Genomic DNA, 18379 nt, shown 5'->3' with positions numbered 1-18379 from the left:
AGAATCCAAGATTTCGGCCCCAATCTATATTATCAATGTCTGCTTTAAATAATTCAAAATTTTGTTGGTTAAGCTTTAAAATAGTGGATATTTGCTACAAGCAAAAATACATATTAAGCAACAGTTATGACACACTTTGAAAATAAAAGGTCTTTTTATCCCCCTTTTAAGATTATGTTAACAGTATACACAAGGGAACAATCACTTTGAATTTATTTTCTTTGATCTTTCATTGACTTCTTTCTTGTGAAACCATCCTACTGTTTCTTTTTCACAAAGAAACAGGCTATGCCTATGGAAAGATGATTGCTTAAAGACTGACTTACTGAGCTCTCATAAGGTTCTTTATCTTCTGTGGCCTTTCTGAGGCAGTGTTGGGAGATGTGAACTATTGTGTTCCTACACAGAAGTGTCACAGCTGAAAACTAATGGTAATCATTTTCACATCAGTTGATTGTTTCACAGGAGATTATTTAAGTAGAGAAGTCTGGCTAATTTCTTCTAAATCTCACTAAGTTCAAATAGAAGAATGGTCTGGGGAAACATTGTTGCAGTGTTCCACATTTTTGAAGTTTTATTAAAAAGTTGGGGTTTTATTCTCATTCTAAGATTTTGTGAAAGGGAAGACTAAGAAGCAGGTTGAAGGGATTGAAAGTCTGATGAACGGTGAAAATACGGAGGAGTGAGTTCTTGAGGGAATGATATGACGGCTTTTGGGGAGCGAATGGATGTTAAATATAAACTGTGTGAAGCAATTTCCATTTCATTAAAAAAATGATAAAGGTTGACACAGGAGGTGAAAACTGTGCTTCCTTTAGTTAGAAAAGCTCTTTGATTCTCAAGGAGCTTAATGCAAAGTGTGCCAGGAGGCTTTTGCTTGGGTGGTATTAGATTCAAAGATCCTTCATAAGTTGGAACTGTGATAAGAAATTCTGAGTGAGTTCACCCACAGATCTGCTGCTCCTGTTAGGAAAGTTCCGGCCTTCTTTGGTGCTCCTCATGCATGGGAAATGGTATCTTGTTTCCACAGTGTTCTCCTGAGGTAAAGGCATTCTCCTGGGTAGGCCCTTACTAGCATTTATGTTAGCATGAACTACAACTGCACACATTTTGCGAAATAGAAGATAAAAATAGTTGACAAATCAGCTCTGCCATCTCCATTTCTGATCTCCCTGTGCCACCTTATTTCTTCTAATCTGTTTGGCAATCATGAGTATCAATCTGTTTGGCAATCATGAGTATCAGTCATGAATGAGTTTTTGTCTTACCACATTGTAAGCCATCTGTGTCATTTCTACCTCAAATATACCTGCTGGCTCTAAGGTATCTTGCCATGTCAGCTTAAAATTCTGTTTCTATATGGTTCACTCTGTTTCTTCCTCTTTCTGTGCTTGGGACTGTTGTCCTTTCTTTCCTGCTCAGCTTGCTTATTTCTGTTTTGATTTTATTTTCTTTCTCCTTAGGCACACATAGTTTGTAGCTGTGCAACTCTGCCAGCTTTAGTGGAGATAGTCCTAACCTACCTCTGATGTGGGAATAAGCTGATTAAAGCATACAGCTTTATTCACGCTACTCTGTTGGGCACAGCTTTCCTTTTCTCTAGGTGAGCTGGAAGAGGCAGCTCCCTTTCCACTTCAAGTTTGGCGTCAGAGTTCCATTTTGGCTCTCTTTCCACTACAGACCTCCATTCATATGCTTCTCATTACCATCTGCACAGTTCGTTTATAAAATTAAATTAAAGTAGTAAACAAAATACCAGATACTCCTCCTAAAGCTCCATCTATAAATATCTCCCCTGCCTACTCATGCTGTCTGATTAAGGGGCAGTAAGCACTTATTTAGAGAACCTAAAACAGGTCAGATTCCATCAAGATAGGCAGTTATTTTAAAATAGGGGTGTTCCATTTAGCTTCCTGTTTCATTGGTAAAAAGCCCAGCTCTCTCAAAGTGCACACTGACGAAGTTGAAGGCCCCTATTTTGACATTTTCAGAATTAAAAAATCAGATTTTTCATTCTGAAATATTTTTTTCATCCAAAATGAACTAACATAACCTACCCAAAGTAGATTCTGAAATACTTGCCCTTTATAGAAAAATGTGGGTTTATTCCTATTTGGAATTAACTTAAATGTTTTTGATCTCTTGGACTAGCTGAGAGATACTATGGTTCTAGCTGTTGGTTCCTTGGAACAATGATGGCATTTTTGTTTTATATGTTTTGTTATGACAGTACTAAGTTTACCTATGTACCAAGTAAACATGAAAAAATAAAAAGTACCTTTGCAGCAGTGGCTAGCTATGTTTTGAGCAAATCCAGTTATTTTATGAAAAAACTTAATAACCTTCTTTCAGAATTCTAGAAAATCTGGGTAGATTTCCCTTTGATTTTCAGAAATATAGGCATGACTGCATGACTCCGGTCCTAATCCGCAGTGTGATCGGATACTCTTTGTCATCCTAGTGCCTCAGTTTTTATATCATGACACAGGCACTTTGGCCCGTGTTACAGGATGAGGGCCAACAAATAAAATGTGGCTTTTAACTAATACCTCCCTGTATGAAGCCATCAGTACCCTTAAGGCTCACCTACCCTGCACAGCGGGGAGTGGTGCAGTTGCATCTGATTTGATCCACGTAGATCCCCAGACAAGGCAGTGCTGAGAAAAGGCACGAAGCTGGTTGCAATGGCTCACCTCAAATCAGGTGGTGCACAAAAGTTCACAGGTCTTGTCAGTGCAGGAGAGCTCTTTGCGCTGGAGACAGCTCTGGTTCAGAGCGTTACAGCTTTACATGTATACTTCTGGGACTTCTCTGACTTCTTCCTGCTTTTCCTCTAGAAACTTCTCCTGTGCTGTGTATAGTGAATAAGAAGAAATGGTTTTACTGACTTCAGAGGCTAAATAGTCATTCAGGTGATTGAAATTGGACATGTATCACAAACCACAGATGACTACCCAGCTATAAAAATAAACCACACAAATCACACCAGCATACACAGAATGTGTACATACATGAAATATTTTGTTTTGTAATTGCTGTTTGATATTGTTTGAGAGTATCCTAAGAGAATGCTCATCTGCACTTGAACAAAAAAAGTCTAGGCATAGCGTTCATCAACATTTGCTTCATTATATAGATGGAAGTGTAGCAACCTTGAGAATATTTGCATTGAGCAGGTGAAAAGCCCGTGGTTCTGACTTTGCTGCTTAGATTTGGAATTTGATTTTTAGACCGTTTGTCTTACAGCATGTACATCAGTCTTTGGAAGTTCAGCTTGCTTTGTCTGCATGAAACGTTGCAATCCTCTTCTGAATTCCAATTTGGAACCTTAGTGCTGCATTTATGAAGTTTTTTTGAGCTGATGGGTAGGTGTTAGCTGTGCATATATGCACGTTCCTCTAAATTGCATAGATATATGGCGTAGAAGGCGACTTGGCAGAAAGCAGAGCTTTAGTTAGCAATACAAAGCGGAGGACATACGCTGTGTAGCTGTTACTTGTTCTGGTTATTCATTCACGTTGGCTTAGAGACCTATGGCTGCCTTTAGTGAGCATAGGTCTCCCTTATATCTGAGTTTGGCTTTTATGGCTTCCAAAAGCGCAGCTTTGGTGAGCATTTTCTAAGTAAGGTTTGAATTGTACCCAGTGTGGACACTGCTAGAGAGGATGACCTTGGCTGATGAGAGGTGCGGGCATTAATGACAGGCTACATGAAGAACATAGTAAACTTGCCAATTCCCAGAAGAAACATTGTCACCAGAGCAACTGACATGATGTGACATGGGAGATAGGGGATGTGCTTGCCAGGATGCTCGATCTCAGTACTCTCTTTTCAGATTTTACCCTGTGGAAAGCACGGGTAAATGGTTCCTGTCACACGTTTATAAAGTTATTGGTTCCACAGACCTTTGTATGTGCTTCTTGGTGCCTGCTTTTGGGATGTACTGAGGGTGTTTCCTGGACGAAAAAGATACATGTGGCTTTTCTAAGTTGTGCTTCTATACCTTCTGGTTTAACTCCAGACCTGATCTCCACTGGAAGTTGTTTAATCTCTTGGGTCTGCGCTGGCTCTTGCGATCCTTAATCTGGAAAGCGTGAAGCGACTCGAGGGTCCGCACAGGCTTCAGACTAATGCTAGACAATGTCAAACCCCACTAGCAAGTCGCAGATGGGTCTTGAGAAGTGGGGGGGGGGGGAAGGCGCGGTATTTTATCAAGTTGGCAGGAAGGACAGGCACCCGGGCGAGCCGCGGTGGTTTTTGGCCGGACCTCTGGCGGGCGGTGAGCTCCCCCCGCCCGGCCTTACCCCGCGGCGGGCAGAACCGCTGCCCCCGCGCGGAAACGGCCCGGCGCCGCGCTCGCGCCGCCCTCCTGCCCCGCCCGCCCGAGGGCGCCGCGCCGCCGCCACGTGACAGCCCGGCGGGGATAATAAGCCGCAGCGATGAGCCGCGCCGGGCTTCTCCGGAGGGTCCGCCGCGGGGACCTGCAGCAGCAGAGAGCGAGAGAGAGGGGGAAGGAGGGTCACCACAGGTCAGCGCCTACCCGGCAGTTTCAGCCTCTGCTCTCGGCAACACGCTCGCTCCCTGACACCTTGGAAAAAGAAAAAAAAAAAAAAGAAAAAGACGCTGCTACCTACAACCCATCAGCAAGTAAACTAAGCTTAAAAATATATATCCGTTTAAAGGTAGTAGAAGCCACAGCAGCCGACGCTGATCCCCGGGTAGCGTGAACAGCATGAATCAGATAGACACAAACATGCAGTACACCTACAACTATGAAGAAGATGAGTACATGACCCAGGAGGAAGAATGGGACAGGGACCTGCTCCTGGACCCGGCATGGGAGAAACAGCAAAGGAAGGTCTGGAAATAGAGTAATGTGTGTCCGTCTATGTGCTTCTGTGTGGAATGATGTCCTCTCTTACTGCCACGCTGCATCTGGAATTGCCAGGGCTGTGCAGTAAGGGGCTCTGATTTTGTAAGAGGATCTACTTTACATCGTATAAAGCACATATATCATATATATATATTAGCTGTGCCATATCTTGAGGATAAAGCATTCACTTTTTGGATTCTTAAGTGAAACCTATGTAAGATGAAACTCATGAGAGTCAGGAGTTTCTTTTTATATTGCACTGGAAATACTCTGTCAATACCTCTAGATTTACGTATTAGCATTTCAGTAATTTTTTACTTCACTTCTTGGGTCTTCCTGTCGGAAAGCAGACTCTGGATTGATGCGTGTGCCTGATTGCTTTTCGAAAACAGTAAAATGGAATTATAAACAGGGAGATGAATGAGAAGGTTCAAAATCGGTGTGCAGAAAAAAGTTTGCAATATCTCTGAGAGCAGACTGAGAAATCTCTTTTGAAATTGTGATCTTGTGAGTCAGCTCTTATTAAAATTTACTTTTAATTCTCACTGAATCATCTGACAAGGAAAATATTGCCTAGAAATATATCCAGGCTAGTTTTGGAAAACTGTATTTCATGATTAGGTTCCCACATGCCAATTCACTGTCTGGGAAAAACGGCGTTTGTAAACTCCTTGGAGTATACCATTGTAGAGAAATGCTTCTTGCCTTTTAGGCATAAGAAAACTATTATGCCAGCAAGTACTGCCCATGCTCTTTTTCTGAACATAGTCAGAGATTATAATCCCATCAGCAGTCCTGTCAATGGTTTGGTACTTTAGTAATATTTGCAATATCTAATTTCAGAACACTGAGTTTCAAGCAGCATATGGGAAAGAGAAAGATGAAATATTGTAAAGGATTTGTTACTTCCTAATGTAAAAGCTGATGTTAAAGTCACAGCTAACAGATCTGGGATTAAAAGGTTATCTGCCGGTTACAGGAATGAAAAAAAAAGGCAGGGGACAGAGAGAAATGGCGCTCTGGACAATAAGGTTGAGTATACTTTGTGCTATAGGTGAGCAGCTCGCTTCAAAAATTTAAGTAGAAGTTGCCAATTTATATCTGATGACAGACTGGCCCACTCTTACAGTCGCAGCTTCTATAAAAGCTGTACTATAAAAGTATAGCTATAAAAGTAAGAGCTGTTAGAATCATTGGGGCCAATGGGTTTGCTTTTCCATTAGAACTGTAGAGTCAATAGTTTCCTCTCAGTTTTTATTTGTAGCTTTCCTCCTTCTGTGAGTTTTAGCTGGTTTTATTCATTTTGCTACATTCACACCTGTTCAGATCCTGCTGTATGAGTATAGTGGGAGAAGTCCTGGACTAAGTAGAAGTTCACTTTTCTTGATCTACCAGCTGCTGCAACTCCTAACCAATTATTAAGCTGTACTTATCAACACTGACATTTGTTTTTATTTGACACTCTTTAGATGGTGAACTATTCTTCTATGTTTTATAATGAGAATGGAAATTATTGTAGTGCTTAAGTGCTTCAGTGATTTGAAACTCCTCAGCTCTAACAGGTTGTGGTTCCATCTGATTAGGATTCAATTGTCCAGCGTTTCAGAGAATGTTGCTTTCAAAATAGAGAAATAATGGACAGGTTACTAGATAGTCAGCACTCTAAGGCAGTTTTCCTACAATGCAGATAAATGATAAAAAATAAAGAGAAACTGGATTCTGTAGGCTTTCTTATGTTTACAGTTAAGTCTCTTGACTTTTACAGAAGAGCAGGGAGTAGTTAGTATAAGACCCCACAGCAAATTGCTTGTTTCCATTCCTCCAAACAGACAGTGCTTCAGCAGAAAGTCAGGTTTCCACATCGATAAATTAAAGCAGACTCTGCTTTACTTCCATAGAGTAGAGAGATTGTGGTTTTGCTACTTTATGTTGCTAGTTCCCTGGGGCTTAGTTTTAATATTAAAGTGGTACCACATTTAAATAAAATTTAGGAGAGGGGATCTTCTTTCCTTGTCTTGGAAAGGAGTCTGAATTTATTATTACATGAAAAATAAGTACCCTTATGATAAAGGGCCTGATAAACTTTATAAAATTTCAAGGCTTCTATCTTTCTCTAATTGGTGCTAAGACAGTTGCAGAAAGTGCTTCCTTTATTTCCTTATTTATTAGGAGAAGATTGCAGATACATGGGCACAGATCTTTGTTCTAACTGGTAATATAATATTGAAAAGTGATCTCAGTGCAGCCTTGGCAGTTGGCAGCATGTATTTTCTATTAGACAGTCTTGGAACAAACCAAAAATAAATGCCATTGTTTCTATTGTGGGCTGCCCTCTCCAGACTTGCCATTTCAGTGATATGCCTGGTATGAGATCTGTCAACAGATGCTGGTAACACATGATGACGTCCATAGGATTACAATGGATGTGATGCCTAATTATAACCATGGTTCATAGAGTATTATGGTCTGCTGTAATCCAGGCTCCTTGGTGGTTGCAGGTGTCAGAATAAATATGAAGTACACTATAGGAAAAGAAGCTGAGTTGTAGCTTAGCTCTGTCTCTCTGAATGTGAACAACGATTTAAATGCTTTAGTTTGTGTAACATTTAGCCCCTGTCAAATCAGGAAATCAAGAAAATACGACAATTTGACTATTTGCTGCTTTAGACAGTATTGCTAAGAACTTAAACAGGATCATATGGTTGGAAATTTCAGGCAGCAACTTTAAAGAAAGACTAACAAAAGAAATTTTGGATGGGCATGCTTACTGGTCTTCAGTAAGAACTAATAAGAGAACTACAGCCACAGGTGCTGTGGCTACTCAAATCCCAGTGAAGGGTGAGCGAGTGGCTGTGTGGTGCTTAGTTTTCAGCTGGGCTTAAAACGACAATAGTCCCTTTTGAATGTATAGATGGGAACCATGAGATTGGAAACTTCTGAAATCTGCTCCTTGACCCAGTACACTTCTACTGGCCATGTGCGCTTAAACAGCATTTGAAAAATATATGAAAGTCACCCCTTGTTTCTTCAGTACTATGTGGAAATAAGAAAGTATTGGAAATCAAAAAGTCTGGCCAGAGCGGGTGGGATTCTCTTCTTCACCCTGCTCTGTAACTTTAGGCAAGTCAGCTCACCTCAGACCTTGGGTTTTCCCCCTGGTAAAAAGAGGACAGCAGTGATATTTGTAACAACTGGTAGGAGTGGTTGGTTCTATTGTATTGTGAGACTAGGTGGTGATTAGCTGTCTTTTGGTCCCTACCCTGCAGACTGGAGTGAAAGTAAAAATCATACTAGCTCATAGTGGAAGACTTAAAACCTGATTTTGCTTCTCTCCATGATAAATTTATTTCTTGAGTTTCCAAAAAAAGTTCAACAAACTTCACAAACGTTTTAGTTTTCACTAGCCTGTATCTCAATATAACTAAAAGGAACATAGGAAAATGCAGTGTCCCTTAGTTTAGGAACCAAGCACAACAATGCCACTCAAAATGCAAACATGTTGTTGTGATGGGTTGACCCTGGCTGGTTGCCAGGTGCCCACCAAAGCCGTTCTATCACTCCCCCTCCTCAACTGGACAGGGGAGAGAAAATATAACAAAGAGCTTGTGGGTCGAGATAAGGACAGGAGAGATCACTCACCAGTTACCGTCACGGGCAAAACAGACTCAACTTGGGGAAAATTAACTCACTTTATTACAAATCAACCAGAGTAGGGTAATGAGAAAGAAAACCGAATCTCAGAACACCTTCCCTCCACCCCTCCCTTCTTCCCGGGCACAACTTTACTCCCGGCTTCTCTACCAACCCCCCCCAGTGGCACAGAGGGACGGGGAATGGGGTTTACGGTCAGTTCATCACACGTTGTCTTCTGCCGCTTCATCCTCCTCAGGGGGAGGACTCATCACACTCTTCCCTGCTCCAGCGTGGGGTCCCACCCACAGGAGACAGTCCTCCACGAACTTCTCCAATGTGGGCCCTTCCCACGGGCTGCAGTTCTTCACGAACTGCTCCAGCATGGGTCCTTTCCACGGTGTGCAGTCCTTCAGGAGCACACTGCTCTAGCGTGGGTCCCCCACGGGGTCACAAGTCCTGCCAGAAAACCTGCTCCGTGGGCTCCTCTCTCCACAGATCCGCAGGTCCTGCCAGGAGCCTGCTCCAGCGCAGGGTTCCCACGGGGTCACAGCCTCCTTCGGGAAACCCACCTGCTCCGGCGTGGGGTCCTCCACGGGCTACAGGTGGAAATCTGCTCCACCGTGGACCTCCCTGGGCTGCAGGGGGACAGCCTGCCTCACCATGGTCTTCCCCACGGGCTGCAGGAGAATCTCTGCTCCGGCGCCTGGAGCATCTCCTCCCCCTCCTTCTGCACTGACCTTGGTGTCCACAGGGTTGTTTCTCTTACATATTCTCACTCCTCTCTCCGGCTGCCGAATCTGCCTGTCCCAACCTTTTTTTCCTTCTTAAAAATGTTATCACAGAGGCGTTACCACTATCACTGATTGGCTCGGCCTTGGCCAGCGGCGGGTCTATCTTAGAGCCGGCTGGTATTGGCTCTCTCTCTCTCGAACATAGGGGAAGCTTCCAGCAACTTCTTACAGAAGCCACCCCTGTAACACCCCCCCCACTACCAAAACCTTGCCACACAAAACCAATACAGTTGTATTGTTTGCAATGTGTTTGAACTACCAACACTACTTAGTGAGCTGTGTGTTAAATGGTGCTCTTTCTTATTTGTAACTTTTGCTATAAATACTTTATTATAGGAGTGTGCTTTTTTTAAACTTTGACATGAAATGTGGTTTGTTAGTTTTTCAAGGAAGTCTTAAGCCTTCAGGATAAAGATCTGAAGGTTGTGAAACAGGTGTGATCCTTTCTTCAGGACAGTTGTATCGTATTGTAAAGCACTAAACTGGCTCCACATATTTCATATGTGTCTTCTCCAGTCATTCACACATGTCTGACACTGTCGCACTAACACATGTAAGGCAAGAACTAGAAATGTACTCCTTGCTTTACTGGTATTATTATAGATGAATGATCATTCTAGCTTGCTGTATGGTTCTGATACCACCATGTTGTTAATGCAGAAAGGTTTTAATGTAGGTGTCAACGCAATTTCTGACCATGTTGATGGTTTTTTTTACAGTATAGAATAAACAGGAAGACTTAGAATGTTTATTTACCTTGATATTGCACTCTGTGAATGCAAATCTTCTTGATGACACTGAATGCTGTGCATGAGTGAGGACTTTGGAAAAGGTTCTTTAGGAAAGAAGCTGTGTCTTTCCAGTCTTCAGCAGTACATATCAGATTACATTTTCGGTGTGGTCTATAAGGAGTTATCTGCATTACCTCCTTTGGCTGGTAATACAACTCCTGTTGTCCTTGCAAATAAAAAAAAAAATGCATTTGGAAGCCACATGTATGGCAAGTTATTTGAAAGAAGCTACCAGGACTATGAATTATGGACAGCATCCTTCTTTTTCTAGTGTTGCTGCAACTTCATTAAGTTCAGCAGATTTGAGAGGTTCATTGCAGCCTGAAAGAGAAACTGACCTTGTGTTCAGTCTGACTTCAATGTCTATAAATAGAGTTACAGTCAGTGTCCCAGATTCACTCTGAAGTTTGTGTGGTCTTCTATGGATGGAATCTAATTTGATTTCTTATCAGAAACCTCTTCTGGAAGAAGTCTACTGGTGAGTGAGAAGACAGATGAAGTAGTGGAAGGAAACAGCTTCATTCTTCAACCAGGAATAGAAAGAGAGAAATAACCAAGCCTCAATGAATGAAAAAGAAATGCAAGGCAGAAAAACATTGCCAGGAGAGGCTGGATGCCACCAGCAAAATGCAGTACTGCAGAACCACTCCTCATGAATTTACAGGCTCCAGATTGAAATCCTTGTCATGGAGAATATGGCAATATCTACAGTGTGTACAGGGCATTCCGGCCTAGGTCTTGCTCTTTTACAGACATTATCTGGAAATATTCAAAGTTGGGGATTTGGGGGGGAAGTTGTTTTTTTCCCCCGTTTTGTTTGTTTTGTGGTTTTTGGGGGGGGTGGTTTTGGGGTTTTTTTGACAGTGCAAAATTCTTTCCATGAATTATCAGCCTTGGGGTTAAGCTCCCGTAGCACACAGAGAAACCATCCATCTCTTGAGAGTTTTTAATGAGGTAACACTTTTTACCCACGTGGAATACCAGTGGGATTGTTGAGGAGGCGTAGAGATTCCCCTCTGCAAGTGAGCAACATGAACAGGGTCTGGATGAGAACCAGCAGTGAGGCAAAAGGTACACTCCTTTCTAAGAGAGTATCGGCCTTCTCATTACTCATTCCTAATACTTACCTGTTAACAGTTGGATATTTCTTATAAAGGCAGGTGTCCTGGGTTGAGTAGCTTTAGGACTAATTTCAGGAGGGGATTTAATTTGTTGGGAGGAAAATCCTCTGGAGTTGAAAGCAGAATGATAGTCAGTGGAAAAATCATGTGCTATACTGAGTCCTACACTGCAATTCTCTGCCTCCCTTACCTTTTATGCACAGAATTAGGATGACATAGGTGTCTTGGGAATTCTGTAGGTTGAAATGCAGGACTTTCTATTACTGTTAGTAGTTAGAAAAGCAAACAATTTCACCTTCATAGACTTTTTTTTTTTCTAGTATTCAGCCAGTACTATGACTGTCTTCTATAGAAGAACAATGTCTTGCCAAATGATATATGCCACTATAGATGCAGAGCATGCCTTATGGTAAGATGAAGTTTCAGCACTCCAAGGCCAAATGCTTCTCCTCCAGGTGCATCAAGAATTTTCTTTTCAAACAGTGGATGACAAAACCTCTAGTATTAAGAACACACACATAAAAAAATCTCTCATTTACTTTTAAGTCCTGGGTGCTCTTTAAGTGACCTTCTCAGTGGTAAATGGCCCCATACAGGGTCTGACTCAGAACTTGGTAGTCAATGGACGGACTTCATTTTTTTTCTGCCGCAGCGTGTCTTGATTTTTCAGCATATACTATAACTGTCCTAAATATTAGACACTGATGCAATAGAAGGACATGGAGTTGCAGTTTCTCTAGTCCTGTGAAGAGTTGCCATGAGGGTAGAGGGACTCTGTATGGAAATATGGGATGTGTTTATGGCTTGTCCTGTACAATTGGCCTCTTAGAGATTAGTGCTTGTTAAAATAGTAACATGTTAAATTCCTCTTGCTGAAGTTACTTGCATGGAATGGTGCTTGAGAGGAGCATGCTGAAAGGATAGTGGAACCATCATATTTTGTCAGTGCTTCATATTCTGTCTTGGAAGCTGTCAATAAGGTGTACAGCTGAGGAGGGCCCTGAATACCGTGATGGTGGTGTATGAAGGAAAATTCAAAGAAAGCTATTATGAAATTCACTTAACTAGAAATGGTTATGGAGGTAATTTTTTTGAATGGGAGGGTTTTCTTTATCAATACTAAGTGCGAGAAATCAATATCTTACTCAATAGTGTGTTTTCTATTTAAACTCAAACGGCCCTCTCAATGTTGACCTATTCCAGGCTCTGTATGCTCTTGTTAGTGTTGTCAAATGGATAATTCCTACAGTCCCAATTCAGCTGTTAATTGCCACTCATCCCCAAATATCTGCCAGCAAAAGAAGTGTATGGTTATGAAAAGAAATTATAAGAACCATTTTCTAATGGGAAGCAAAGGTTACCTCCTACCTGCACCCACAGATACGCACCATGGCCTACCCTGACATTCGTATAGTAAAATGTCTGTAGACACGCTGATCCAATTAGTAAGACAATAAGGATTGGAAGAAAGTATGGATCTAAGTGGGTTTCCATAAGCTGCAACCGAGGTGCTTAAGAGCTAGAGAAAAGCTGTGTGTTAAGCAGTGGACTTTGCTATAATCTCTTGGGGGTGGGAGGTCTGCGTCTTGCTGTGGATCTGTGTTTGGGTCACTGGAGAGCTGAAGAGAGAGGCATGGGAGGTGTTTGCCTGGAAGAGCAATGAGGGTCTTCAGCCCTGAGACTGCAGTAAATAGGGAATCCATGCTCTTACAATCTGTAGCACTGTGCAAGCAAAAGCAGGGCTCAGGTATATTCTGTAAACTAATGAATCCCAGTAAGAAAGTATCATGATTATGTCACCAATTTCCAAATCAAACCAAGACAGCTCTGCAAGCTGGATTTTGACTGCTTTTTGCCAATGGGGTAACACAGTTCAAAATCTTCCACCAAAGCCCTTCCATTCTCTTACAAGTAAGACAAAAGGGGTTTCATCATTATGATAGAAAAATCAGATACCAAATGCCCAACATAAATTTAGTCACTGTTGCATAAATTCTGATCCATTTAATGATGTTTAGTTTAGGTAGTAATTTCTGTATTGCACTGTACAGTTCTACTGAATTAATTTCAGTGAGACTGAGCATTAGTATTTTCTTTAGTTGTGGATGGTGAATACTATATAGAATTATATTAGAAGTTGTACTGCAGAACCTTCTTACAGAAGAATGTGTTGGATTTGTATCTGGAATGTATCTGTAGGTGGACATGATGCACGAAGAAGCATGTCAGTGAAATAGAATTAGATGGGAATTTGTGCTGCTTAGCTTTGTCCCAAGTCAAAAGACGTCCCTCCTGCATGTTATATCCTTGCAAGCAAACAAAATGCTTACACAGTTGGCAAAGTTGACTTGTTTTGGATGGCTTTACTGCCAAGCATAATTTCTTCTGAGCCTTAATTGTACGGATAAACAATGTGTAACTGATGTGGTATTCCTCTACTGTGAGCAGTGAAAAGTTGCTGACTCTGAGTGAATATGTCTTTTATGGCTAGGCATTCTTTACTCTCACCTGATACCAGAAGGGGAATGTATTCACATCAGGCACTCCATTTCCTCCTAGATTAAATTTCATTCCTAGTAGTTTGGGGTGATTTTCAAGTCTTCAATGTATGAAGAATATCATTTAATGAAATGCTATGATAAGTGTGTGTGACATTTGTTCTTATTATATCACTGGATTTGTTGGTTTTAAATATGCGACATGTTGAGACACTTGAGGCTTAAAGCTGATTGTAACTATACAGCTGCTATACAATGCTCTTTTTCTACCTGATAAAATTGGGCATGTATTTAAAGGTAGAAGTTACCTCTTTCCACATCATTGAACCAGCAAACACAACGTTATGATCCCCTTCTGTGACTGTTTCTGTACAAATTCTCTAGTAGCTCTTCCTGCTGGCAGTGTAAATAACTCTTCATCACAGATCAAGATAGCATGGTCCTAATAATCATCAAACTACTGGTGTGAAGGGATTGCAGGGCAGGTGTTACTACTCTGCAGGAACAGAGCCTCTGCAGAGGTAAGAGGTAGAAGACTTTGAAATGCAATGTTCTCCTTTTAGGAAAGTGTCCCACTTGAAATGGTAGCTTGTAGAAATACACTTCATTCTTTAGAAGGCCTGTCCAGAGGGAAGCAGAAGCTGACAGTTGTCTAGCTAATGTTTAGTTAGTTTCTATATTTGGGCCTTAAATTTCCATGTGTACACACAGGTGAGAAAATTAGTCCTGAATTTGTGTCTTAAGTGCAAGAATGGGCACTGTGGCTCCTATGTCTGGTCCCAGTTTTCCCTGCTTTTGAGTTATAAGGACATATCACTTTGTCCACATCTTCATCTCCAAAATAGTGGTTGTAATACCTATATGCTGACTTTACAGATGAAAGTGCCAAGTGTTTACTGTACTTGGTACGAGTAAGATTTTCCATTTACTTCAAATGCTTCCTCTCAACTGCTCTTAACTGTCAGAATCCCTTCAACTTGAAATCTGATGCTTGTTCTTCTTTCTCTTCAAAAACCTGTGAGCAAAATCAGTCCAGCCATCCATTACTTCGATAACTAGCAGAACCTAGTTTAGAGCAGATGGCTTCTGCTCTGAACTGTCCTCTAGAAAAGCCTTGCTCAGCCTTGTTCACCCCCACTACCACAGCAGGAGTCTGCGAAAAGTGACTACCCTGGTCTAAAATTAGCATCTGTGGTTATTCCTTAAGTGTCTAAGGAAACACTCATATTTTTTATAGGTGTTGAACACCCAGGCATTTCCACTGACGTCAGGAGGAACTTCTGTCTATTTTGCACCTCTGAAAATCAGCCTGCTATTTTGGCACTCACAGAAAGGCTTAACCATCTAGCATTAAGCAGTATTTTTTTTTTAACTCCGGTTTATGTTTAAACTTGGCACCAGTGTAGCTTTTTACTGCTGCAAGACTTACGGCATTGCACTCTTTAATATGAAGAAAACTGGTACCCACCTGCACTAAATACAAATAAAAAAATACATAAATGATTGTGTAGCTCTGGGGTATTATTTCATCTAGAGGAGTTTCTTTAGGCTATGGAAAACCTCTGTAGTCCAAGTTCATCTCCAGCTGTACTCTGGAGCGTAGTTCCACCACACATTTTCTTTGGCAGAGCAGCTGACCACCTTTGACTCTACTCCTATCCATAGACTTCCAGTCCCCTTCATTTGCTGGTACAATGATCTTCTGCTATATACTAGATCATTGAAGAAATTTGAAGCAACCCTCCCTCTTCTAACCACTTCTTAATCCCAAGTCATTTCAGTAATGTAGTTTGCAGTGGAGCCCCACAAGCAGCTGTATCTGTACATGTACATATTATGTGTAATGCACTTATTATCCCTCTGGCATTAATATTAAAAGACAAACAAAACACCATACATGAAACTGAAGTTTGCTTGCTTTCCTTTTATCTGTGGCCTTCATTTCCATGACCAAGCACAGGTCCCAGCATGGCTCCTGTTAAGAATAGGTATGCTATAAACAAAGAACTGTGTGTTTAATTGACAAAGCAGTTTGCTTATCACAAACACTGTACTGTCTAAAACACAGGTGTTTATTCTTTCAGCAGTTACAGCCATCATTATTTGTTATTTACCCATCTATTCCTAGCTAAGTGCTTGAGAACAGGTTATTTAGTTAAATTTCGTATTTGTATATAATCAAGCCATCCAGAGATCCCAAGTACTGTTTTGCTTTTTATTCTGTTTTTAAGAAAAGCTCAGTAATTTAGGAACCTGACCGTCACTAAAAATTATTCAGGAACTCTGGAATTTTTCTGAAAGTCTGCTGGCTTACAGGATATTTTAAATGTTTTGAAAAATGTTACTCTATAGCTAATGCCTCATAAAACAACATTAGAGCTTAAAAAAGTCAATCCAATATGTTTAAGTAGTATCTTTAACGGTAGAAGTTACCAAATTCCTTAAAAAACAGATTCTTAAAACAGGCATGAAATCAAAATTGAATTTTTTATTTTTTATTCATCAGTTACAATAGTGAAGACATTAACATGGACAGATTATATGCTTTGTGTACTGAGAAATATTGCATTGAGTAACCTGGCATATATGCCACAGAGGAGCTTTTTGTTGCATAATTGGGAATTAATACATGAGGTTTTCCTTTCTCTGTAAGAATCTCAACTGAAACCTTAGTTTATATTACAAGTGAAACTAGGTGTAGTGATATTCAAATGTACTACATATCAGAGTGCAAAGACTGTGTAAATATCTCGGGGTCTGACTATTGACATACTTTTCCCATCATTCATTGGTGTCGGGGTCTTAAAAATCTGTATGTTAGTGTGTGTAGAATTGAAAAAACTTTCAAAATCTGTTTTAGCGTTATCAGTCAGAAGACATGCTTTTCTCATTGTGGAAGTGTTTTAAAGAATGTTGATAAATTGGGTAGGAACATACTTTTATCCCACTCTGACTATATTGACCGATGTATAATATATTTACTTACTCACCTGGCCATGTAGTGTATAATTACTGGATAAAGATAGCATGGTGAAGAAAATCAACAGAGAAAGCAAGGGAAAGACATTTGGAAATCCAGTCAACTAAATCCTAGATTAGCCTACTTCAATTAATCCTTCTATTTCCAGAGGGCATACCTTTAGTTCCTTGATACTATAACGTGTGAATGTTTCTTTCATCTCATCCTAAATAGTAGTTGGTCATTCAAATGCGTATCTACTGAAATAACGTTAGCCAGCACTATCTGTGATGGTTCAGGAGGTCTTGGGAAACCAGGAGGAGCGCTGTAGGGCACAGCTGGTGGAAGAAGGACCCGAGATTGGAAAGAAGAATAGGAGATAGGATCTCTTTATAAGAACGTTCCTTTGGCACTGATAGGGTAGTGGTAATGCATGTTCTTTGTTTAATACACTTGAGAGAAAGCTCCAGACGGTATAAAGGGCATAGACTTCACCTTTAAAGCACACCTGCAGATTTGTCCCTTGCAGACAGTATTCAAGACCCTTTTTGGATTACCTATACTTTGTTTTCAACTTTCCACAGGGGGAGGCAAATATAACAGGGATTATGCTTTTGTTCTGTAATAGCGAAGAAGTGGCTGGTTGGAAAAGAATACAGAGGGAGAGAAAAACAAGAAAAATGTCAGGTCTCAAACCTTTTTTCATTGCTGAAACAGTTCCCTCCAAACCTGTTGGCATTTTTACTATGAATCCTTTTCTGAAGATGCCTTCTAGTTTGTTGACACTCTTGTGAAGTAGAAATGCTGAGCATGGAGGGTGGTGCTCCAGAATTAACTCCGTCTGAGCCATGTAGAAATGAGGGAATTTCTTTTGACCCTATAACAGTTCAACATTTTGTTGGATATTTTGGCCCCATGGCATACTAAATAGCTTTTTTTTGTCCTTGTGTTTCTTAGTTTTTCAGTAGTTAGATCCAAAAAGTGTGCCTTAAATATAGCTCTCTGTCTAACTGGTGCTTACAGTGAGACCTCCCAAATATCACCTTGGTCAAAAGTGATCCAGAAAGCACCAGAATGCAAATAGCTCACTGTTCCATTAATTGAGTATGCCTTCAAAAGTATCAGGAGTTGCTCTTGTTCACCCAAGATCTGTATCTAAAAAGTTGCAGAGAGCAAGAGAGAGGGTGCAAGAAAGAGAGATGTTTGGGAGCATGCATCAGTACATTGGAGTTTCTAACAGAACCTACACACTTCATGCTCTGCAAGCTCTCTGCTTAGGACCCTAGTGTCCTACCTGATTGGTTGGGGAGAGGTATCTTTTGGACAGCACTTTGAGATATGAATATATATTTCTATATAAATGCAAAGATGCAATCCTTATTGCATGGGTGATAGAGTCCATTAAAGCTTTTATAAAAATGTGTACAACATCTCTTTTCTGCCCTCAACTTTGTGCAGTGTAGTGGCAAATCTATTTTAATGCTCTGACAGCTGGGCGTGAACTGATTTATTTGTAGGTATGTGCTGTAAAGTTTTGTGGTGTAAAGCGAACAGGAATGCTGTGTAAGATAGTAGTTGCTATAACCATACTGCTTCAGGTTGCAATGTCAGAATTACTTGTTTTTGTAGTGTAAATTCAAGCTCTGCAAAGTGGAGTGTATTGGAACAGAGAATGTTTGGTTAGTGTGCCTTAAAGTTAGGTTACCCTGTTAG

The 18379-nt window shown here is 40.8% G+C and overlaps 1 protein-coding gene across 8 annotated transcripts in view; it reads left to right on the top strand.

The window, feature by feature from the left end:
• Positions 1 to 4449: 4449 nt before the first annotated feature.
• Positions 4450 to 18379, top strand: part of ACTN2 (actinin alpha 2) — a 71761-nt gene continuing 57831 nt past the window's right edge. For 5 of the 8 annotated variants that reach the window (XM_030034955.1, XM_030034952.1, XM_030034949.1 and 2 more), the window contains exon 1: positions 4450 to 4858. In XM_030034955.1, coding sequence (XP_029890815.1) covers positions 4733 to 4858 — 126 coding nt within the window. In that variant the 5' untranslated portion in view covers positions 4450 to 4732. Of the gene's footprint in view, positions 4859 to 11141; positions 11148 to 18379 lie in introns of those variants that run through there. The other 3 variants (XM_030034953.2, XM_030034954.1, XM_030034956.1) reach the window with 2 other exon arrangements.

This window comes from Aquila chrysaetos, chromosome 13, assembly GCF_900496995.4.
Source record: "Aquila chrysaetos chrysaetos chromosome 13, bAquChr1.4, whole genome shotgun sequence".
Taxonomy (NCBI): domain Eukaryota; kingdom Metazoa; phylum Chordata; class Aves; order Accipitriformes; family Accipitridae; genus Aquila; species Aquila chrysaetos.
Note: the sequence above shows the minus strand (reverse complement) of the source record. Positions and strands in the feature narration are given on the sequence as shown.